Genomic DNA, 25,113 nt, shown 5'->3' on the forward strand with positions numbered 1-25,113 from the left:
CTCTCAGGTCGACCCCCACGCGGTTCCCCCTGGAAACCATCATGGTTAATTTTTGTCGAATTCATCATGGTGGGCCAACTGACCTATATTCACTTTCACCTACCATCTTCCACTGGTGCCCCGTCAGTGTATACTGATAGCGCGAGCGGGGTTACCATTCCATTTTCATCCATTAAAAAAAATCCCACAAGCAAATTGGTTTGAATATAGATTTGATAGAGAACGATAATAGTGGTTTCCATTTTAATTTAGGTTTACCACCAATCAGTACGGAAAAAGGATCTGAAGGCAAAACTAACGCATGAATAATTTATCAATATCATCGCTGGCGACATCTGTGTTAATAATATCTAAATTTCAAATAAAAATGTTAAAGCAACTTACCTACATTTCAAATAAGCATGAAGTGAAGAGCAAATTCGAATCATAGTCTCACTTCATACCTAAAGATGGCGCGGTATTTATCATTTTTATTTTAATTTTGTCTTAAAAGACTCATCATTTATAATTTCAAATAAAACAAAGTTGTTCATTGAGGTAATTGACATATGAAAACGGACAGACGATGAACATATTGTCCACGGACAAAATATCCCTTTAGTCACACATGTGTGTCGTAGCATGAAAACTTTAGTTTTTACTATGACTGGAGGACTAATGTATGGGCTGAGGTAGCCCTTACCCTGAATAGTTTCTTTAAATATAGCCAGTTTTAATAAAACTTATAAGAAGGTATCGATAGGAAGTTCATACCTATATAGGAAACACCTTAAAATATGGATGGTCGCGTACAACGCGGTTTCAGAAACATTTCCTCACACTAACGCTCTGGTTATGGAATGAGCTCCCTGTCGAGATTTTTCCAAGAGACCATAGTGTGTAGTATATACCTTACTAAGGTATGCAGGTTGTAGTGGATGTAAAATCCAAAGGCTCTTAGTAATATTGAATATTTATTACTTTAAACTATATATAAATATACCATATATATACTAAGTGACGACGTGTTATACGTGCTGAATGGCGGGAGCGAGAGAGCTCGAACGAACGAGTCAGAGTGAATGATTACTAAACACATAATATGGGGTTCTTTAAAAAAATGGGTAAAGAGGATTTTTTTTTCAGGATCTACAAAGCGCGCTTTATGCTGCTGATATTGCAGGCATTCATAAGCCGCAGTAACCGCTTACCATCAAGTGGGCAGTACACTTGTTTGCCATCTCAGTATAAAAAAAATATTGAAATAATTATAATGCAACATACAGAATTAATATTTATTAATATATCATTAATTGAAACCATGATATGTTTTTAATACATTATATGTATAAAATAATTGAATCTCAATATAGGTATACACAGTACATTAGCAGTTATTAATTGGAATCAAATAATTATAAATTATATGAAAGATATTAATATATTAGTTATAAGCTAATACTTAGATTTTATAAGTGTGTTTAGAAAGTATTCGTAACTTTATATCGCGTAATACTTCATAGAGTTATACTCCTTTTTTCCTTTTACTTTTATTTCTTTATTTCAGATATTTCAGAATATAGTTGAACAAAATGAACATAACATGAAAATTATAAGTCTTGCGTAACCATACCATAAACTACCGTCATAGTTGCTAAGTCTATGAACTACCAAAATGTTTATGGTAAAATGAATTTTCAATTGTTTTCTATTCTTAATTACAATTAAAGATTTTTCAGCAAAAACTCTGCATAGTTAGTTTTTAATTATCGTAAGTAACTTCCTTGACTTGTCCGTTGTCGTTTGTGATTATTCGTGTTTGTTGTTTCCTCACAGGTACACCATTGACGTTTTCGACTGTGGAAGAACTGGATACCGCAGCACCGTTGACGACACCACCATCACTCGGCTTCAGGTTCTTTATGTCATCGATGTTAATGGGCTTCTATGATTAGGAAATTAAAAAAAAACATTACTGATAAGTGTAAATCAAGTGAAGACGGACTATCGTTGTAGCTTCGCCTATGTGTCCAAGATATGTATCAACATGACTGGAATAAAGTAAAGTAGTTCCATATAGTACGTGTATATCATATATCAAACGATCGGTTAAGCCTTTCAGATGCAAAGAGATAAAAAACAAACTATTTTTCACATTTAAAATATTATAAAAAAAATGTAATATTACAATTTTATAATACATATAGGTTACCTACCATACGGTAGGTATATTTAAATCTTAAAACAAAGAAGTTACATTGAAAACAAACCATATAGATAACACTGTTCACGATGCAATATCATTTATTATAGTCACGTTTTAATAAAAAAAAAATAATATAACAGCAAAAGACTGTCTAGACTCTATAGAAAAAAATATTGACGATTGCAAAGAGCTCATTAAAATGGTAATCGAATATATGCAACCCTTAGATTATGTAGATAGAACATCGAGCTTAAAAAACGGGGCACCTTTTTGTCAACTAATTATCAATTAGCTGACTCGTTTTTTTTTATTAATGTTCTTACATTAACTTACGCCTACAATGTATCTTGACGTATCTATATTTAACGATTTAATAAATATATTTTTTTGTACGCATTAAGAAGGTGCAAAATTTATAAGACAAAATAAATATAGAAGTTATAAAGGAATCACTCGTAACTATTTATCACGCAAAATTGTATGAAGAAGTTGACCCGCTTTCTAGAAACATTTTTATGGAAACACCCTATCTATATAATCTAAGATGCAACTATATAATTTAAGGCAACCATAAATATTTTTGGGGTTTATTTTTAATGACACTTCGAATACAAACAGAAGTCCTATATTAAAATACTCTCTGTATTCCGCAACTTGCCTATTTCAAATTTCATTTATTTCATTCTAATTCAAAAACATTCAGCCGGTAAAACAAGATCGAGTAACAAGCATTAAAATGATTTTATCACTCAAACTATCACTTTTAATCTTTTAACCCCTGAAGGTATAAAATGTTTCCGAATTCGACGAAATTTGGCCAATTATTTAAAAAAGTTATTTAAAAATGTGTTGCATGTAGAACAAATTAAAAAAATAATAATAATACAAGTACTTTTTTTTTGTTGATAACCTGTGCATAATCCACCAAAAGTTAGGATAAAAAAAATATTGGTAGAATGTTATGTTAAAGCGTCATTGCCAATTTTATAAAAAGGTCCCTTCCATAGATTAACTTATTAATCTATTTAAATAGCAAATAAATATACAATTACAAGTTAAAAAAAAAAATACTTACAATTTTGGGTATATTGATCTTTGGAAAGTCGAATGACGGGAAGGGGAAATTTCCTCCAAAACTGCGAAACAAAATAAACATTAATGTTTACTTACATTTAATACTAACGTCGCTCCGGTTTCATACGGGTATATGGTTTAGGGATCTATGTAAACATATAACATAATTACAAAAATATAGACTATTTTTTTTTTATTCAACTTAGAATGGCAAACAAGCTGACGGCCCACCTGATGGAAAGTAGTAACCGTCGTCTATAGACATGAGCAGTACCATGGACATAACAGAGTATACTGTTTTGCCCATGACACCCCATGCGTTGTCATTCCTGAAGACTCAGGTGTTACTCCTCTGTACCCAGTAAATTCACGCCATATCCCACCCTTCAAACCAAAACACAGCCATGCAAACACAACTGCTTCACGATAGACATGAGCAGTACCATGGACATAACAGAGTATACTGTTTCGCCCATGACCCCCCATGCGTTGTCATTCCTGAGGACTCAGGTGTTACTCTTCTGTACCCAGTAAATTCACGCCATATCCCACCCTTCAAACCGAAACACAGCCATGCAAACACAACTGTTTCACAGTAGAAACGCGAATGGACAGAGGTGGCCAAGCAAACGACTTTTGTACAGTCTCCCTTTGGTTAAAGGTAAGGTACGTTATATCCTAACTTAGCACATAGGATACTTTATATACTGATTCATACGGGTAAAGCTATGAAATACAGCATACAAACATGCTTGGCAGGCTGGTTAGCAACCGCAATTAGATTTTGGTAATGTTTTAAGAAGGACGCTGCTGCCTCTCCTTCGAACATTAAATTTCCCTAGTTGCCTTTTACGACACCCACGCGAAAGAAAGGGAACACATGACGACACGGGGACATATTTCCTTTGAGATGAAGATATAATAGCTGAATATTAAGTTGCGATATTTATTACAAGTTTTCCTTATCTGATATGCGGTGTTGACTTTCCTTAAGTCAGCCTTTTCAGGTATTAAACATAAAATGGAGTGTTAACATAATAGTATTAAAACATTGTAGTACTAAAGTACAGTATGGACACTCCCTGCCGCCCGCTGCTTTGACCTCACCCCCTTTCAAACACGCGTCAGCACACAAACACAATTTTTCCGCGCTAATCATAACTACAGACGTACACATAGTCATATTTACAGGTGTGCACTGTTTCTGTAATTGTGACAAGCACGTATCGCGTAGTTTATATATGAAATGACTGGGGTATTACTACATTCCAGTAGAAATATGTAGTAGTAAGTGTAATAAATTCGCCATTTGGTCCAGACATAGAATAGACTACGTCTTCCTTGGGTGGGTGTAGTAAGAAACGACTAAGCAGCGTCACTCTTAACATATCTCCAAAGCCTGTTTGCAACTAGTAGCTGTCCCCCCAAGAGAGAGACTTATGTTCGGCAGTGGACAGTTAAAGGATCAGCCTTTATGATAAAGTGTAATACAATAATATTATATTAAAAATTATATTAATGTTTTACTTACAATGGAAATTCATTTGCATTAGCTGAAAAATAAAAAAAAAAAACAGTGAAAATATAGCAAAATTATAAAATAGAAGCAAACTTAAGATCCTGGTCCACAAAACAACCGGCCTCTATTGTGGCACGATCAGTTATTGAACAGTGACCTAAAAACTAAATTATTGAATAGATTTCTAAAAAAATTCTATAGAATTAATCTGAAAATATATCATTTTAAATAACAATAATTTTTCAAATCGGTTTATAACTGTTTGAGTTAAAAAGTAAGAAACATAAAAAAAAATAGTACCAAATTGAATACCTCTTTCTTTTTCTGAAGTCGGTTGAGAACTGTAGTGTTTAACAACTGGACTTCATAGCAAATACGAGTAGATTTTACTTCGCAAAAAAAAAAACAACTGTATCAATTGAAACAAAATCAATATTCAAATGATTAAATAATTAGCCATAGCCATAAAAGCGTCTTTAGTACCTTTAGGTATATATTTTAATCTATACTTTATGCTACTGTACCATATTTCACTTGAATTGTCTAATTGTCATTGCATATTTTTGTCTTTGTTGCAATAAAAAGTTAAATAAATAATTATTTGAATTTAGAATGGGATACGTGTGCCCTCAAGTACGTGTACTTTTACTTCGCCAGTCAGGATTTTTCTCCGTATAATAAAAGTGTGTGCAATGCATGTGCAGTGCATGTGCAGTGGCAATCACTATAAAATTAATAAGGAACTAATGCAAGAGTAAAGAATTTATAAGAATCATCAAAATCGGATAACTTTTATCGTAAACAGAGTGGTTCATATATACACATCAAATTGAGAGCCTCTTTTCAAGTCGTTTGTTTATTTATACTTATTTACATTATAATAATTACATTATATTATATTTTTTTACAAAGAAATATTATTGTGGCGATTTATAGCTCTCTGCATGCAATAGTTTTTGCTTGACATATGATCCGTCATTGGGGACGATCCCATGCGTAGGTGCATTACATACAACCAGTTACAATACATTAAGCAAATATATTACTTATTTTTTACACTAATTAGCAACAAAGAAAGAGCTTTAAGTGACGTAAATAGACAGGATTGGTATTTAGTTACGTTTTTGTTGAACAAAATCTTAAACAAAAACTAGTGATTATGTTGTGAAATCTTTATCTAACTTTATCATAATAATTAAAAGATATTCTTTATAATAATACTTGTCCTGACTTCCACTACTTTTAACCGACATCAAAAAAAAAGTTGCATCGAATTGCATCAAAATCGGTTCAGTAAACCAAAACAATTGGTTTTGTCACGATCAAAGTCGGTGATTTTGTTGCTGGAACAAAATCTACTTGTTATTGCAAAATGTTTTTATGAGTAAATAAATAAAATAATAATAAAAACATCTTACAATAAAACAGACTCATATAATTTTTAATTATTATATAATATTATGCAATAAAATCTAAAATTATTATACTACTGTCAAATTCTGCGATGAAATTGCTTGCATTTAATGAGATCCCGGGTTTGATTCATGAACAAACTAATTCAGTCATTCTGCCCTTATAAGGTGTCATAATATGAAATGGTATCTATACTGTCACCACTTTAATCAGATGAAATAATACAGAATGAATGATATATTACAATATCAAAACACAGCAAAGATATCGTTCAACACATATACACACAACAAAATAACTCTCTTATCTTCTATTTTTCTTCTCCATCCCAAATACACATAGTATGCGAAGTTTTATAATAATTGGTTGAACCGTTAAACAAACACACTTTCACATATAATAATAACTAATAATGTTTTTTTTTTATAAGTATTATAACTATTTTAAATAAATATTTTAATTAATTTAATATAAATACCTATATTAACGCAGAGAAATGTAGCAAGCACAAACACAACGGTTAATCGGCTCATTTTTGAAGCAAATATAATATGTTACGGCTCGTACAAACTCTTATCAAGCTATGGTAAATATGGAACGAACGCTTAATTTATATGACGAACTAAAAAGGCCTTGGTTCTTTGTTGTTGTGATACTGATGTGTTGAGGAACATTGGTGACATTGGAACAGTCTGAAAATTTATAAAATACATTTTTATAAGTAAATAGAGCCTTTCCTGTCCTATGGGTGTCGTAAGAGGCGACTAAGGAAATTTAATGCTTTAGGAATTGGTAGCAACGTCTCTCCGCCGCTGATGCTTAAGTGCCAAGAGTGGCAACTGGCAAAACCCCTCAATAGGAAGAGGCCTATGTTTAGCAGTGTAGCAGTTTAACAGTTTACGGCTGATATGATAATAATGTTGGCGATGATTTTTATAGAATTTAAAATTAAAATTATAGCTAAAAACTTAAATAAACTTAAATTATATGAACGCTTATTAACGTATTTCATTTTAAATTAACAACAGTAATAAAAAATATGAACGCTTATTATTATTATTATTGTATGGTTTTTAAACCACTGAATAATAGGGACTTTAAAAAATAATAATTCATTATAATATTTATTATTCATAGTATATATTCATCCCTAGATAATTACATTAATTACCTATTCAGAAACAGATTAATTGCGTTTAAAGATGGAATAGTATTATTTATTGTATGTATTTATGTGGATATATGGCATAGGATTTAATGACATAAAAAAATATTCTAATATATTTTCACAAGACCTTTTTATATAATAATAAGGATACACTTATAGTCTTCCAACGCACCACATCGAGACAACGTACTTATACTTTATTGTTTCTACTGTCACCGCCACCGCGTCTAAATGAGAGGACGACCCCGATTAATGGCTTTGTGCTAACGTACCACCGTACTAACGTAAGTACAACCCATACCATACATACCCACACTAAGCACTTCCTTAATTTCCAAGAGGCCAAGATTACACCATCAGATAGTTACCCATCGTCAAGAAAAATGCCATTTAGTTCCAATATCGCCTGTGTTTGTTATAGATGGAATAATAAAAAAATAAAATCACTAATATAATACACTTGTGACCTAATTAGCCCATTCCCCTTTTTACACTGACGTCAATCAACAGAAAACAAAGTACTGACTAAGACGGTGTGTAAGTCACAGAATTAGAGCTAAGTATTGAATTCTAAAGAAAGCGACAGGTAGCAAATAGCTTACCTATTTACATATCAGTAGAATAAAAGGATATACATCCTTTTATACAACAAACAAACTGACAGCTCCCTTGATTTTAAATAGTAACAATTGCCTTCAAACTTGAATGTTTCAAAATTAATGTTGCTTACGATATTCATTGCGTATGGCCACACTTGATAATTAAGTTATACCTAATTTATCGAAAATTTCACTATCATAGGCATATTGTATTTTCATGCAATGGAAGAAAGATTTTTGAGTGGCGACCTCATATAGACAAACGTAGTGTGAAACCCCCCCCTCTCCCCACTAAATGGAAAGATGACCTGAAATGCATTGTTGCAAGAAGTTAGTGGATGCAGATGACTCAGGACCGTTCCTTATGGCAGTCTATAGAGGAGGCCTATGTGCAGAAGTGGGCAAATAATGACTACGATGATATAGCATTGCATCAAAATAATTAAATTATTAAAGACTTGGGGTTAAGTTGGGTTTAATAAACTAAATAGATACAAGTTACGACTTAGTTGAGGCTCCAGATCTCCCACAAAATACGATACTTTTATTTTGTATAAAGTAAATAATCTGTACATATATTGTAATTTGTGGAGATGAATAAACTAATTATTATTACAAAAATAAAACACTCTTAAAGACTAACAAGTATCCTGCAGTTTCACCTTCGTGAATCAATGCAAAAAAAAATCCTATGTGTATATGTATCCGATCAGTAGCTTTTACTTTTGCTTGAAAAAACAAACATCCATCCAATCATTATTGCAAACTTTTGCATTTATGGTATTATATTAATAGGATTTACCAACTGACAGTATTACTTATTATTCATAGTGGTGTAGTTGGGAACATGCTCAGTTAGGAAAGCAATGTTGCAGCAGTATGAGTTCGAATCCCATTGCCGGTAATCATCATCATAAAATCATCACCGAATTGCCGGGAGGTAAATTTATGAATCTATTAATAATTTAGGATTCCCAAATACAACGTTATGTATTTACAATATTTTAAAAATATGATTTACACAGCTAGTTTATCCCGCGAATTTGCCTGTGGTAGTTGTGCGGAAACTGTTTATTTTTAAATCTGTACTGTGCTGTGTCATATGCAATCTCTATGATCCTGTATGTTTACTAATCGTCGAAGAGCAAATATAGTGTTTAAGAGAACTGTAACATCATCACCTTTTGTTAAATGGCATTATATATTTTTAGGCCCTCTTCTATATAATAAATTAAATCGACTTATAAACATATATATAGAATCTCGATACAATTGCGAATATAAAATCATGTAATGTTTAGAAATGCAATGCTATGAAAAACTGAATGTTTTCTGAAAATCATGCAGTGAATTCATATTAGACATTATGTTTATACTTGGGATTTTGTATCTGATTTTTGTAATATGGTACCTTTTTTTTTAAGTTATAATTACTTTTTATATTTTATTTTATAAATTGTATAAATTAAGTACTATTATGATAGAAATAAATATTATTATTATTAAATTTGCCCCACTCACCTAGTAAAAACTTACTAAGAACCGAATGTGACTTGGCTAACGGAAAAAAGTCAAGAGTATATAATTTCTGTACCTTAAAATATTTATTTAATCTAAGATTTTTTATTTTATTTATTCTTTTTTAAACCTTCTATATAAATACTTTCTCATATAAGTATTTCATTTATTAGACCATACAATAATATATTAACTAGTTAAAAATTAGGAATCATTTTATATAATCCCACCCGTGACTATTGCCTCTGCACTAGACGGAAAAAAACATCTCGGGACTAGATTCCCGATTTGATTTTTTAATGGGAGATAATAGAATAGTAACTCAACTTGTGCTATTGGTATATGCTGGCGAGGCACCAGTACAGAATGATAGGTAAGGATGAAGCAGGTCAGTTGGTCCATCGTGCTGAATTCATCAAAACTTAATCTCTAAGTTTTTCAGGGAAAACTACGTGAAAAAGTTAGAGTACATTGCTAACAATGAAGCTGTTAGAATCCCTAACAATCCCTTTCCCTTCGTTCAGAGGTGGCTGTCGTTGTAATAGTAATCGTTAAAGTTTATTTAGACTTTCAACTCTTCGAATACTTTATACAAGCATTTTCTTGCCAAAGATTTGAATGAAATTTGATTTACTCTAAAAACCAGTGATGGGGTAAAAAGATTGTCAGTAAGTAGCTACTCTGCACTATCAAACGTAAAATAAACCTTCACCAAAATAAATATTCAATGCAAATGTATTATAGACAGTGATTGCAGGTGGCTTAGGACCCTTTTTTATAGCGGGAGGGAGAGGAATGTTAGTAATAGGTTTTTTTTTATGGATGATAATGGAATGGTTATCCCGCCTGCGTTATCGGTATACGCTGGCGGGGCACCAGTGATAGATGACAGATGAGGATGAAAGCAGGTCAGTTAGCCCATCGTGACGAATTTCACAAGAATTAACCACGATGGTTTCCAGGGGGAACAATGTGGAGGTCGACCTGATAAGGTATATTGTTAGTAATGGGGTTGTTAGATCCCATTATTAACCATCCCTTCCCTCCTTAGTAATGAGTTCTAGTATACCCTGTCAGGTCGCTTTCCTCGCGGACTTGGAAATCACTATGTTGAGCTAATTGACCTTTTTCATCTTCATCTATCATATCTTACTAGTGCTCCGCCAGCATATGCCGTTAGCGTAAGCGGGATTACCAATATATTGCCATCTATTAAGAATACCTAATTTATAGTAATATATAGGGAAGGCCTTTTTTCAGCAATGGAGTCGACTCCATAATACCATTCTCTAAATCTATCTGTAAAATTAAATTTAATATCACAACAAATTTTTATTCTAAGGATCAAAATGAACGAAATTTCAAATAGTTTTTATTGAATTTTTTTTATAAATTTCGTTTATAATCATTATCATGATGATCAGCCAGATTATAATGATACATAATTATTATAGTACAAACAAAACTAATAAATTGAAACTTTTATTTTCAGAGACAGGTTAAAATGGTGCTAAAGAATTGGATCGAATGACTCATTTTTAAGGTTGGTTGACAATGAAACAGAATATTTTAAGTGCGCATTTTATAATTCTTACTTAATATACAATCTCAGGAATATCGATATCATTAACATTTGGCCGGCTTTCGTTTAATTTCCAAATACTTTATCATCAACCTTTCCGTCGATGTTACTGGTGACACGTCCACCGCTTTCTTTGCTCACCACCTTGCCGTCGACTACTTGTTCTGACGAATGCGAGCTTGACGAGAAGGATTGGAAGTGACTACCATCAGCAGGCTGGTCTGCACCATTCAGTGTTGCCTGTAATTGATTAGAAATATTAATAAAATTAAAAAATAATAATGGCAAATAAGACTCTTATTAATAAGGTAATCTAACCATATTTTAATCTGTCTGTTCTACTTTAATGAAAGAATAATCATAAATTGAATATATAGTATATAACACAGCTCCATCTAGTAGCTCTTCATGACGTGTATTTACGGTACATATCTACTAAACAACATTGCTAAATACATTTTTTGTGTACATATGAGTATTTATAAACTTAAACAATATAATAGGCTGTGTGGTTTCGGCATAGAATAGGCCACTGTTTCCTTTCTCGTAGGTATCATAAGAGGCAACTAAGGAAGGGGAGGGATGGGCAGTAGCGTCCCTCTTAAAACATCTCTTAAGCCTAACTGCGATTACCAATCCACCTGCTAAGCGTGACAACTACTTATCAGTAGTATTACTTATTAGTAGTAGTACGGTTTTCAAACCTCTCAAGGAGGCCAATGTTCAGCAGGAGACAGTTAAAAACTGATATGATGATGATGATGAAACAATAATCAGAAACATAGAAATAGAAATACTCACAAATACAAATGATTATATTGTGCAGGGATCAAATAAGCAACTTTTGGAAGGTGAAGTAGTGTAAGCAACGTTTACTGTTTTTCATCAGGTTAGCCGTCAGCTTGTTTATCATTTTTAATTGCATAAAAACTTTATATGCATAAAAATGCAAGTAAATTAAGAACCTACTTGTCAAAAACAAATAATAAAGTAATAATTACCGGTGTAGAAGCATCATTTCCAGGGTTTGAAGCATCACTGTAAATCAAATTTACAATAATATAAAACTTAGTCGCTAAAGTATAAATACTATTATGTTATAATTTCTACAAGTATAACTATTGTTAGCAAGCACCTAAGAACTGGTGAACAGAATTGATTACTTTTCTAATATTCTTAATTTAAATAGTTCGATTCTGGATTTTCGGTAAAGAAAAATGTAATTTGTGCTTTTAAAAGTCTGTCCTGTAAAGTCAGCTAATACTCGTACACTAATAATTATTTCTATGAAATAAGTATAATAAAATATACTTACACTGGAAGGGCGGTGGCATCATCAGCTTTAACTGAAATATAAAAACAAAATTTTTATTATTATTTGCTTAAATCTGATAATGATTATATCTAATCTAAAATCTAAGCTAAAAATGATTATTTTATAAATATGTATCATCATCATCCCGTAAAGCGGGGTTTTGTCAGTATTTACCACACTTGGCAGACGGGTTGCCAACTGCAGTTAGGCTTTGGTGATGTTTAAAGAGAGACGCTGCTGCCCAGCCATCAAATATAATTATAGGTAATTTCATAAACAATAAAAATATGTATATATACAAATATACACACTATCAATAAGTTGATCTATCCAAACTCGGCAAGTCTACTCTTGATTTTAATATTGACATCAATCTAATCTATTGCCAAAGACATTTATGTATTGTACTCATGAAACAATAATGAGGAATTAGGTTAGAATAATGAATGGGTTCGGTTTTCAATAGTTCATATTGTTAAATTACTAGTTTATAATATTTTATAGACCAGTCAAGAAGTTTTTATACTTGACGCTAGTTCATCCGGCGTTAAAACTTTGCAGTATTATTCTACAACGTGGAATGACAAGCTAAGGACTCAGATAGGAGGGGAAAGGTAACTATGTATGGTAATTCAACCATGGACATGGGGCGCATTGTGAAAATCATATAATTTCCATCTTTAAGGTTTCAGACTAATATCGTTAAGGTGTTTATGTAAAGAAGTTCCTAGTGCATCAAACTGTCAAATTTGATGAGCACGTGATTTATAAGAGACATATATCATATAAACTATAAAATATTGCAAATGTTGTGATCAGGAAATGGTAGACTGAGAGTATATCGTAAAGATGAAAATACATTTACCTTAATATTGTAATAGAGTACTACGAGAATTGAATTTGATGACAATTTTATGCTATGCAATATATTCGAAAGGGGTTACAAAATTAAGGACCACCAAGGAAATTTATTTTTTATGAAACGAAATTCAAAATTATATATAATGCATAAGTATAAGTATAAGTGCCTGTAAGAGCAAAATTTTAAAAATAAAAATAGAAATACCTTTGGCCATGCAGACAAATGCGGCGAGTGCAAGTACAACGGTGAACTTAGTCATTTTGATGAAGTTTTAACACTGGAACTGACCCTTGTAAATGGTATGAAGTCTTGTGAAACTGTGATGCCTAAGTCTGAAACTCCTAATTTATATAACGAACTGAAGAACCTTGAGTTATTGTTGCATTGATATTGATGTGTTGGGGAACATAGGGAAAATTGAAATAGTCTCTTTTCTTGTGCAACTTTCAAAAAAGAAAGTTTTTATGGTTTATCTATTTGAATTATGTCCTAATTCTAAACCAATTTAGAGACGTGTTAGCTTTATTATTTAAATATGTTATAATTTATTGATCAAGATTAGATTCACAGATTTCTGGGACAACACATGTATCAAGTACATTTTGCATTTTAAACCGTACCAAAATCAATTTTTTTATTATTCCTTTATGTTAGGCTAATGCATACTCCATATTTACCAGAGGGAGACTTTGTACAAAAGTCGATTGCTTGGGTACCTCTGTCCCATTCGTGTTTCTAGCGTGAAGGAGTTGAGTTTCCATGGCTATGTTTCGGTTTGATGGTTGGGATATGGCGTGAATTTACTGGGTACAGAGGAATAACACCTGAATCCTCAGGAATGGCAACGCATGGGGGTATCATGGGCGAAACAGTGTGTACTGTTATGTCCATGGTACTGCTCATGTTTATAGGCGACGGTTACCACTTTCCATCAGGTGGGCCGTCAGCTTGTTTACCATTCTAAGTCGTATGAAAAAAAATACTCACAAACATATTTATCATCACATCAAATAAACATATTTTCATATAGATCTTAACTATTTAAACATAACATGTGCTTTAGTACTTCCAGAAACGGACCTAAGAATAACTAATTTAATAAAAATTCTTTTCTTTAATAGTCGAGTAGTGCTGTTGCTCCTTTTACCCTAATGGGGAATTTTAAAATGTAAAAATAAAAAATGTTTTAAATATAAGACTAATGCTAACAAATGGGACAATATATTATTGTAATTGTGCTCACTTATCATCTTTTGTTAGTGTGACTAATATTCGGAAAAATTCATGGGACATATATTAAAGTGTTATCACATTGAATGAAGATGTCGAACTTTATTATCCATTCACTTGCTTAACAATTTGCTAATGAAATTTTCCGTCGTCGATGTTTTTACCTTTTATACAAATCTATCATCACGTCGCTGTGAAAAGGTAGCTGTGTGAAGGTGAAAACGATTGGCATTGACGTTTTCTATTATTTTCTGTAGAGTTTGGATATCTATGAACAGTTTTCCTTTTTTTTTATGGTCCCTACAAGTACTTAAAATGGCGAAAGAACTTACGCCCCGTCTAATAGGAAGTGGTATTTGTCATTTGTAGCCATGAACAGAACGGAGATATGTAAATCGAAAAATATATTGCGACACCCATTACCATTTCTAAGGAATAAGATGTTACGGGCTGACTTTCAGCAAATGAGATTTCTGTCTAATTACAGTGAACTTTTTAGTTCTGAGTCTTCAGAAAAATTGAGATTCCCAGAAAGCTTTTATAAAATACTTCTTTCTATATTTCGATGTTGTCGGCTTTTCTGGGAACTCGAAGTTGAAAATACAGTTGGAAGGTCCATCGAAAATGAACAGAAGTTGCACTTGCTGACAATATTCCTATATCCTCTGTACCCTGTGATAGCTCTGCCATATTCCAACCTTCAAACCAAAACACACCCATGCAATTTTATCCAAAGACTAAACAAGATAGGTACCGGCAGTTCATCGGGAAACTTTGTACAAAGGTTTGGGCACTTCTGTCTCATTCGCGTTTCTACCGTTAAGCAGTTATACTCGTATTTGCATGGCTGGTTTCCTGTTTGTGATATGGCGTGAATTTACAGGGTATAGAGGAATAACACCTGAGTCCTCAGGAATAGCAACATATGGGGGGTATCATGGCGAAACAGTATACTCTATTATGTCTATGGCATTGCTCATGTCTATAGCCGACGGTTACCACTTTCCATCAGATAGGCCGTCAACTTGTTTACCATTCTAAATTGTATAAAAAAAAGCAAATGGATTGCTGAGAATCACTTTTTCATTGCCCCCGTACCTACTAATGTTGTCAAGATAGAAGTCAGCTTCTTAGTGGAACAAATCCTCTGACTATTAAGCGCGGTCACAGACCATGTCTTACCTCCTGTCATGTCCTTTGTGTTCTTTATCTTGCACGAAGGAGGATCTGAATAAAGCAATCAACTGTGTTATGTAAGTTACTAATTTCTGGTATAAATATATTAAGATTGCTTATTGACTAGAAAGAAGAAAAAGAATTTTGTTTATACTGACTGAGGTGGTAAAAAAATACAGTCTGACGATAAGCGATTATTATACAAACTATATAGTTGGGAGGGATTGTTAGTAATGCGAGCTACCAGTCCCATTGCTGGCTATATAAAGTATATGGTCAACCTCCCCGTGGTAACTGAACTAACCTGCCTTTTCATTCTCACCTATCATCCTTCACTGGTTCTATAAGCGCAGGCGAGGTTACCAATTCATTATCATCCATTAAAATATCTTTGTAGCGTACTATCAATTATAATTCTATGTATTTATTTCTTATTAATAAAAGTTTCGAAAACAAATTATATATCTTGGTATCTACTTGAGTGTGGGTGCAAAATTCATCCCTTTAGTCAAGTATAATAAATTGTTTTTTTTGGGTTTGCTGGAAGAAAACTCTATCAGAGTTAAGCTCGCCTTTGTACTTTTGATTACCTCTGTCATATTTTTATAATTAATGTGTACAATAAAGTATTAAATAAATAAATAAATAAAATAAATTATTAGCCCGCCAAAATTGTAATTTAAAACATCTACAAGCAGTTTTCTTACAATCTAAAATATTAGAATCTCATATAGAAAAAAGCACAGATACTGTTATAAATTTATCCACTATCAATTTGGACATATTATTTTTTATTTTAATTTCAAAATAACCAGATGGACGTACGGATATTTTTGTTGAAATTGGTCAAAAATTTATAAAAACTAGTTGTATCATATTGTGATCTTCAAAAGGCTATATAATCTTCCTCGAGAAATGAGCTAGCTATCTAATGCGAGAAAAATAATTTGAAATTCTATTGAGAATTCCAGAAATTTGTGATTTCAATTAAACAAACTTTTAAACTTTTCCGCTTATTTTTTTTTAATTAATCAAATTGTTTGTACAATTACATTTTTGCACAAGTACATATTTTTCAAAGCGCATATAACACTAGAGGAGGCGCATCCTGACGATTTTTAGAAAAAATCTCTGTGATTTCTTAAAACAAAATAACGTTTACCAGTTAGGAGCTTAAGCTTAACTGACATTTTCTACATTTATCGCCAATATATTGAGGTACTTTTATACAGTTTAAAAGTAAAAAACAAATCGAGTATATATAATTATTTTATTTTTTGCATTCATTTACCTTAAATAGGTTTACCATGACCAGTTTCTTAGATGATACCCTATCAGGTGTGACAATTATTTACATTTTTGATTCATTTTCAATATATGAAATTATTTTAAATAACAACATTGTTCATGTTTATGCAAATGTCTAATGCATATGTCTAATGCATATGAGATCTATCGTTGCATAAGTGATTTGCATCAACGTTTAGTTAAATTTTTTTCAAAATGAAGGACATTCTCAATTCGACAGTTATTTTTATATGATACTAGCTGTACCCCGCGGCTTTTCCCGAGTTATTATTTATATAAAGTATCCTATCTTTTAAGTTACTATATGAGTTATCCTTATTTAAAATTTTATTTGAGTTAGAGAGTAATAAACATCCTCAAAAACTTTTCGAACTAGTTATTATTTTACTACTTGCAATAGTAATTAACATATCAAACGATATTTTTGTCCATTTGTATAATTATTTTAATAGAAAGGGTTTAACCCTTTGTTTATTACTTCATATTTTTAACTTCAGTGACTTTTTAAATCTTTTATTATAGTAGCACTGGTATCGACACAATCGAAGTAAAAAAAGGTAAAAAATCGAGAAGAATCGAGTACACAAGAATTGAGGTAAACTTTAAACTTTAAAAAGAAAATATATTGTGTTTAGTTTTAAATTCCTTGTAATAGATTGAAGTTTTTTCATTAACATATTATTCGATCGATTGAATTTTAATGATAAAAAATCAAAAACAGAATTCAGAATGGATTTTTAATAACAATATAATATTGATTTTGAAAAAACACCAAAAAAAAATCAAAGATTAATATTATTACAAAACGAAAAAAAATTAATATATCAAGAAAAATATTATTTTGAGTAGCATTAATGCACAAATTTTTAACTAACTTTTAACAATAAATCTATTAATTAAATATTTACTTTATTACTTGAATAATCTGTAAATATTACTCATTATTTTGTTGTATTGACGTACAATAATAGCTATTTATAAATAATATAGCTTTTCTAACAAAATCATAATAAAAGAGTCCAAAAAGTCGAGAAAACTTTTTTACATTTATTCATTATTTTCGCCGCTGTTTTCGTTCGTGTTTCTCTCTTCATTGTTGTTTTCATCATCTCTGTCCCCCTTTTTAAACTCTACACCTTCCTCATTAATTTTTCCACCGACATTGGTTACTATATCACTACCACCACTGCTTTTATCAACTCCATTAACATTTGACGATTCGTGATGTGACGATGTGGAGACTGCCACAAAATTCTCCCCCTCTTTAGGTTGATAATTGACGTCGATCGGTTTGAATGTTATTGGCTCGAAAACAAACGGCTTGAACACAAAAGGTTTGAATGTGAACGGCTCAAATTTCGGTATCTGTAAATTTTGAAGAAATGTAAATAAATGTAAAGAAAAAAATGACAGACATAATAAAACATCAAAGAAAGATTTAGTACTAAATTCTTCACTTGTAACCTGTGTTCTACTCGTGTTTATGTCACAAAGAATCTCTTGTTGCATGACTATATTTCGGTTTGAAATGGAATATGACAGCAAAATTACAAAAGTATGGAATTATTACAATTTAACAGCGTTCACACCGAAGCTTACCGATTGTGATTACTAGAAATATTGGATATATTTAAGTGGGCAAGGTCCTAATTATTTGACAGTTTTCAAAAATAACTTAGTATGTACATTATATAAATTGCAAAAAGTATAATCAAAATCAGTTCAGAATTGACGAATTATATCGTATATTCATTTTAAAGTGGCTTATTTAATGTGTTATTACAATAATAATATTAATTATATACTAATATATTATACACAGGAGTACATGCTATAAATATTTATATTATTGAATGTGTATTTTTTTATAACATAGGTAGTTTTGATGAAGAATTAAATTAATTAAATAAATGAAAATAATATGTATTATTTCCAATTCAGGTGTGAAGACGGTCAATGCATCATTGTTATTCTATTAACATTTCTTTTAGTATTGTTAAGTCGTTAAAATATTACGCGCGACAGTCACCAGTAGATTATCATTTAATAGCTATGTACAAAGTAAATGTATTGGTGTGTGTATTGATAAGAAATATATAAAAAAAACCTGCATAATATTCTTAATAGAAGATATGAGATATTTTTAATCAAAGGCATAGATAAATATAGATGATATAAAGCATTCCAATCTGCAGGCAAATTTTATTGTTTGTTAACTTATATGTTTTTTAGAAATAAATGTTGTTTCTCTTACAAAACTACGAGCCTTTATAGTAAAATACTATCCGCTTTTTACACCAAATCCCTTAGATAATAACATCTGTATTGCTATTTTTTAATCTACTATTTTTTTTTAATTTTTAAACTTTATTTAAGACTTTTGAATCGAAATTTAGTCAGATACGATTTTTTTTAGCTTACTTAAGACTGTAAATACTCAGTGAACTATAGAGATAACGCTACTCAAAGTTTCAATTAGAAATAAATTAACACGCAGTTATGTTATCTATTTAAATCCAGATTTGATTAGTGCCAAAACTCTAGAAAAATAATATATTTGATATATGTGCACTATTGTTAATCATATGAAAGATATTTTCCTCTACACCTTTTCTGATAAATCGAGAATTTCAAGTCTAAATAGATGGATTTTTTAAATTAATCCTCTATGTAAATTACCTTTGGGAATATGGACTGAAACAAAAGACAAATCCATTTTAATATAATTGAAATATAATTAAACTAGCTTAATGGAAGAATGAGTATTCTGTGAAATTATTAGGGTGACATATTGATGTATCGGTTTTAAATCACAGTACTATGAAAATGTATAGCGTGTAGCGGAATGGGTGTAACAAGTTGCAATCGAAAGAAGATGAATTCGTGAATCTTCCCCAAGAATACTTTCTTTTGAATAAATAATTTTGCGATTTATTTTTTTATTTTCTGATCAAACCTATAATCGTGCGTAACTGAATTACAATTGGTAAACCCTTTCCGACTAGAGCTCTCAATGAAATGAATTTTATAATTTTATGACAATATGTACAAAATATGATTTTTTTATTATTTTTTTTTTTTATCATAATGAATTTAGTGTTCGTCTTTATGTTGATGTAGTGTATAATAGCTATTTACCTGTGTATCCTAATATGAACTCCAGTCTAAGTGTAAAAATTAGTTGCTCTACAATAAAATAAACATACATATTATAATATTTTTATATATTTAAATATTATATTCCATCAATTGCTTATTTATTGGCTTACCGATGATTCTCTGAAACAAAATTCAAAAAATTAGAATCACATTATCTTGCTAAATTTATTGGGCTTTGATAAAAATAAGATGAAGTAATCCATGATTTTTTTTTAATAATTGTACTTAACATGGAAGTAATTTTTATAAAAAATATAATAAGTCCCATTGAATGCATCAAATCAAATATTGTATACACGTCTAATGCTAAAAACAGTATTTAAGTGGCTGTGCATGATGACAGATTTATTTGATATAGTAATAATAGTTTATTCTTATTACAATCAGCACATTGTTAAATTATGTAAAAGTAACAAAATATTTTCCTTATTTTAGGATTATCCAAAATATTTTAAAACTTACTTCTTTCTATATATTCAGTAGTTGTTCATAAAATATAAGGTTACATTAAAAAAAAGTAGCATTCAATTTCGGGTTTACATGTATTCCAATAGAATTTATTTTACATAAACCACAAATGATTTACCTTTACAGTATTACAGACTTTTAAATGAAAAAATATTTTGTTTATTATTCTATATAAGAAATATATACGAAGTTATGACTTACTTTCTGGACTCTTCAAATTTAGGGGGATTGTCTCCAACTGCAACATAATAATATTATAATAGTAAAGTCTTATTCAAAATAAGCCTTTTTAAATAAGTTAATAATTATAGTTTCTTATAAAAAAAGTAAATAAAAAAGAATTATAACATATATATATATATATATATATATATATATATATATATATATATATAATACGTCACATAAACAAGCAGTATTTTTATTGAAATTTAATAAAATCAATAAATAAAAATAACCAACACATTTATAAACAAGTCTACAGTCAAAAACAACATAAAACGACTTCAAATTTATTTATTTAATCTTTAGTACAACATATGTAATAGTGTAATAAAAGCATTCTCTCATAGTCAATCAGTCAGTGATATAAAAAAAAGATTTTTTGAAAATATTAAATATATAATAATATTAATATTCAGTTATATTTCTTCGAGATACAGTTTAATAGCATATAAACTTCCGAAATAATTAATTAAGTATTCCGAAACGAACTTGCCAGATCCCTACTTCGAATGCCCAATTTTTGGCTAATTAAAAAAAAAGCCTATCTAGAATTTATAGAGAATAGGATTTAGATTTTTTTATGAACTAAGGCAAAGACGTAACTGCGCTAGATCGGGTATTTACGTTTTGTATTTTTCAAATTCGCTAAAGAGGTGCATAGACTCCAACCAAACTGTTTTGTTCGAACTGACGCAAGTCTGTTTTAGGATTAAATATTAAACTATCAATAAATTAAGCAAAAGTAATTAAAATTATCCCGTACCTATTGTTTCATTAACTTCTCCATTGTCATTAATAAGCACTGCTGTACCACCAGTCTTTACACGGTTGCCATCTTTGTCAAGTGCGTAACCGCTACGTGACTTCACTGATATCCCATTGAAGAATTGTCCTGGTTTTGGTTTGATATTTTTGATATCTTCAGGCGCTGGTATATTAATGAATGGTGGGGTGGGTAGTATTGGTGGTATTGGTGGGATTGGCGGGATTGGCAAAATTGGGGAGAAGTCAAAACCGAATAGCGGAGGTGGTTGTGGAAGAGGGGGCGGTTGGGGTAAACCGGGGATATTTGGGAGAGGTGGGGGTTGAGGCAAGGGGGGGACATATAGCTGTAAAATAATATTGGTTATATTGCCCACACGCATCATAAAGACGAACATTATTGACGTGATTAATATAAATAACATAAATTTACAAAATAAATGAATACTACACATATATGGATGATTGGTAAGTAAGTAATTAAATCATTATGACCTTACCTGCCTTAATCTGGAAATAAGAAAAAAAAAATTAGTATAATTAGTATAAAGAAACAAAATTAAACAACAACAAACGCAAAATAAATATTATTAATCCATTGAGTAATTCAAGTGGTATTATTTTATCTAAATATTTCTTTAATTCTATATTACATTGTCTATAAAATATTTTATCTGTAATTCTATATATATGAAAAACAATAAATAGACTACAACAGACAAGAACAAAACCTATAAACGAAATATATATATATATAAACATTTAATTTATTTAGAAAAATACTTACTTTGGAAACCTATTATTGTCATCATCCACCCAAACAAATCCAGCTGAAAAAAATAATGTTCAAATATTTATTAAAAAAATCTTGATAACATTAGTAAATTGGAAGTTGTGCACAGAGTAACCTACAGGTATATTTTGTTTTTATTATTCAATTTACTCTCATAACGGGAATTAAAATTATTGATTAAATAAATATGCTCACGACTACAAACCCTAAAGGTTTTATCAGAGGCATTAGTTGATTGTTACTGAATTAAAATTAAATACTTTATAAATCTGGCAATTACAACTACACATATAGCGATATGAATTAAAAAAACAATAAATGCCTGCAATATACCTACGTTTCATTTTTTTTCTACAATAATAATATTGTACACTTGTATCTCTAGCTAGGTAATTTATTACATTGAAAGTATTTACGAATGCGTTTTAAATTATATATGAAGTTGATGTATTGTTACAGTATTTGAACAAATGTTCACGTTGTGCGCACAAGAAGCATGTAATCATTTTATTTAGAGTTATGTCTCATTTTAAAATCATTATTCCTATGATGCAATCATTCAAAATATTATCCTATAAAGAAAACTCATGTTACAACAACGAAATTAACAGCTTAATCAGCATCATTATCAGTCATCATCGAGCAAGGCTATAGAGTTTTTTCTATATTTATAACTATAAAGAAAAGTCAACTGCTATGCACCAATTGGTGCATTATGTTTTTCGACCGACTTTAAAAAAAATAATATCGACATGAGAATAAGAGGCTTTCATTTCCATATTTATTATAGGTAGTATAAGTAATATTTATAGACATATTGATATTTTTTATGTTATTTACCAGTAATAAATCAATTTGGATTATTTTTTTATCTAAAAGATTACGTACAGATTGTTCTGATTAAAATTTTAACAAAATTATTTTAGTAGTTCAGTTTTAAAATAAAATAACTGGTTTTGCTGCAAAAAAACTAGTTTTTTTTTGGAAAACACAATTTTAAATTATCTAAAGTATCATTGTGTTATTATAAATGATAGATCTAGATATAATCTTAAATACCTACAAATTTAAAGTGTGTTAAGAGCTAAAAAAGATAGATAGATACTCTTTCTTGTTTTCTTCAAAATATTCCAGTAGTAAACTTAATAAAAAAAATACAAAATTACAGTGAAAAAGTAAAGGGCGGCCTTTTCGCTAAAAGCCATGTCTTCTAGACAACCTTTAGATGGAAGGGAATGTAAATAGTTTGATAAGAGGTATGATATAAATTCTGTCCATTTTTAAATACATATGAGATGTAATACATACAATAATATAAATATATTAAAATAAATAATACAAATAAACACATATATAAATATATGCCTATTTACATATATACATAAAATATAAAGTTATAAAATTGTAAAGTGTCTAAAGAAGTGATAAATTAAGAAGAAAATTATGGTGAAGATCTTAATAAGTAGAATCCCATGGATTTATACATAGTCATAATAAAGCTTATCGATTACAATTGAATATGTTTGATTTCATTAAAAATTGAATTATCCGTAGTAAATTAAAATTAACTGTAAAATCTAAGATTAGATAAATAAAATACTACTAAAAGTTTAAAATTAACTAAAATGCTGCTTTGAAACTTAGATTATATTGTTTTATTTATTTAATTATTCAATATTTGTTTATACCAAGACGACTACCTTTCAATCCTGTCAAACCTTCTTTTTGCAGATATCCTTTTGGCAGATAAAAAAAATAGTTCAAATATATTCTTACCTATTTAAATTAAACGCAAAGTTCCTCCACATACAAACTTCTTTAACTTTTTTAATTCATAAATTAATATAAAAGCTAAGTAATAATAATCAATAATTTTATTATATATATAGCGAAATCTAATATAATTTAAAAGCATAACTTTAAAATCTTTAATAACAAAATATAATAAAACCACCTAATGCTTAAATGTAGTGCATTCGTTATTTCGATAACTATGCTGAGATTTATGCAAAATATGGGTGTTTGTGTATTACATAATTATAATTTCTAATAAAATACACACAATTCATGTAGTATCGATACTTCACACAATATCGAAGCGTAGTCGACTACGCTTCGGGAACAAGCACGTTATGTAATATTAAAATAACTTACCACTGCTCAGAGCGACGAACGACAGGAAAATTAAAATTTTGGTCGCCATTATGTGGCGAAAATGTTCTTTATTAAAGTGCCTTTTTTTCAAAATACAGTTTTAACTTTAACGGTCTAAAATATACTGGGGTACCATGTATAAAATCTTCACTTAAGTATTATTTGTGTCTTGTTGTTAGAGTTGTATCAAGCTGTGTAAACACTGAGACGAATGGTTCTTTCGCGCTTCGTGGAAACATATTGAATATATGTATATCTATATTCTGTGAAAAAAAAATATAAAAGCAACAATATCTTTTTCAAACAATTTGCTACTTTTGTTAGGGAAGTTTTCCATTTTAATTGATGACTCAGTTCTTCATTATATGCATTAAATAAAGTTGTGAAATTAAAAATAAATTTTTTTGACATTGAAGGTGGATTATAATCCCTCTTCCCTCGAGAGATACCTTCTATGACTTTACGTTTTCATGTTAATGGGACTTCAATATCATTTACTATATCTCACTGCTATCCCAATAGTGAAAAGGCAAGCAACCAAATTACGGATATCTATTGCTACTCAAGATCGTCCTATACAGAGGTTTGACTTTATCTTCATTT

The 25,113-nt window shown here is 30.3% G+C and overlaps 2 protein-coding genes across 2 annotated transcripts; both read right to left on the reverse strand.

Moving 5' to 3' along the window:
- Window positions 1-1,260: 1,260 nt before the first annotated feature.
- On the reverse strand, window positions 1,261-6,827 carry LOC113518258 (uncharacterized). The gene is made up of 4 exons (XM_026903091.3): window positions 6,670-6,827; window positions 4,791-4,812; window positions 3,261-3,321; window positions 1,261-1,924 (listed from the first exon to the last, which is right to left on the reverse strand). Exons 1-4 carry the CDS (start codon window positions 6,722-6,724, stop codon window positions 1,742-1,744), a joined length of 321 nt encoding a protein of 106 aa, XP_026758892.1. The 5' UTR covers window positions 6,725-6,827; the 3' UTR covers window positions 1,261-1,741.
- An 11,149-nt stretch (window positions 6,828-17,976) lies between these two features.
- On the reverse strand, window positions 17,977-24,667 carry LOC113518338 (seroin-like). Its single transcript, XM_026903211.3, has 7 exons — window positions 24,511-24,667; window positions 22,351-22,393; window positions 22,064-22,073; window positions 21,565-21,910; window positions 20,778-20,814; window positions 20,219-20,228; window positions 17,977-18,314 (listed from the first exon to the last, which is right to left on the reverse strand). The coding sequence occupies exons 1-7, from the start codon at window positions 24,557-24,559 to the stop codon at window positions 17,997-17,999; spliced, it is 813 nt and encodes a 270-aa protein (XP_026759012.2). The 5' UTR covers window positions 24,560-24,667; the 3' UTR covers window positions 17,977-17,996.
- Window positions 24,668-25,113: the final 446 nt, after the last annotated feature.

Source organism: Galleria mellonella, unplaced genomic scaffold, assembly GCF_026898425.1.
Source record: "Galleria mellonella isolate WM207_F2 unplaced genomic scaffold, CSIRO_AGI_GalMel_v1 utg171, whole genome shotgun sequence".
Taxonomy (NCBI): Eukaryota; Metazoa; Arthropoda; class Insecta; order Lepidoptera; family Pyralidae; genus Galleria; species Galleria mellonella.

What these genes read in the sequence shown, in the direction of transcription:
- LOC113518258 (XM_026903091.3), bottom strand. Translation starts at nt 6,724, where the DNA reads ATGAGCCGATTAACCGTTGTGTTTGTGCTTGCTACATTTCTCTGCGTT. An exon ending in AATGCAAATGAATTTCCATT is followed by an intron (nt 3,322 to 4,790) that starts GTAAGTAAAACA and finishes TTTGTTTCGCAG; the next exon opens with TTTTGGAGGAAATTTCCCCT. An exon ending in AGATCAATATACCCAAAATT is followed by an intron (nt 1,925 to 3,260) that starts GTAAGTATTTTT and finishes TCCTAATCATAG; the next exon opens with AAGCCCATTAACATCGATGA.
- LOC113518338 (XM_026903211.3), bottom strand. Translation starts at nt 24,559, where the DNA reads ATGGCGACCAAAATTTTAATTTTCCTGTCGTTCGTCGCTCTGAGCAGT. An exon ending in GTTCGTCGCTCTGAGCAGTG is followed by an intron (nt 22,394 to 24,510) that starts GTAAGTTATTTT and finishes TATTTTTTTCAG; the next exon opens with CTGGATTTGTTTGGGTGGAT. An exon ending in AGAAGTTAATGAAACAATAG is followed by an intron (nt 20,815 to 21,564) that starts GTACGGGATAAT and finishes ATTATGTTGCAG; the next exon opens with TTGGAGACAATCCCCCTAAA.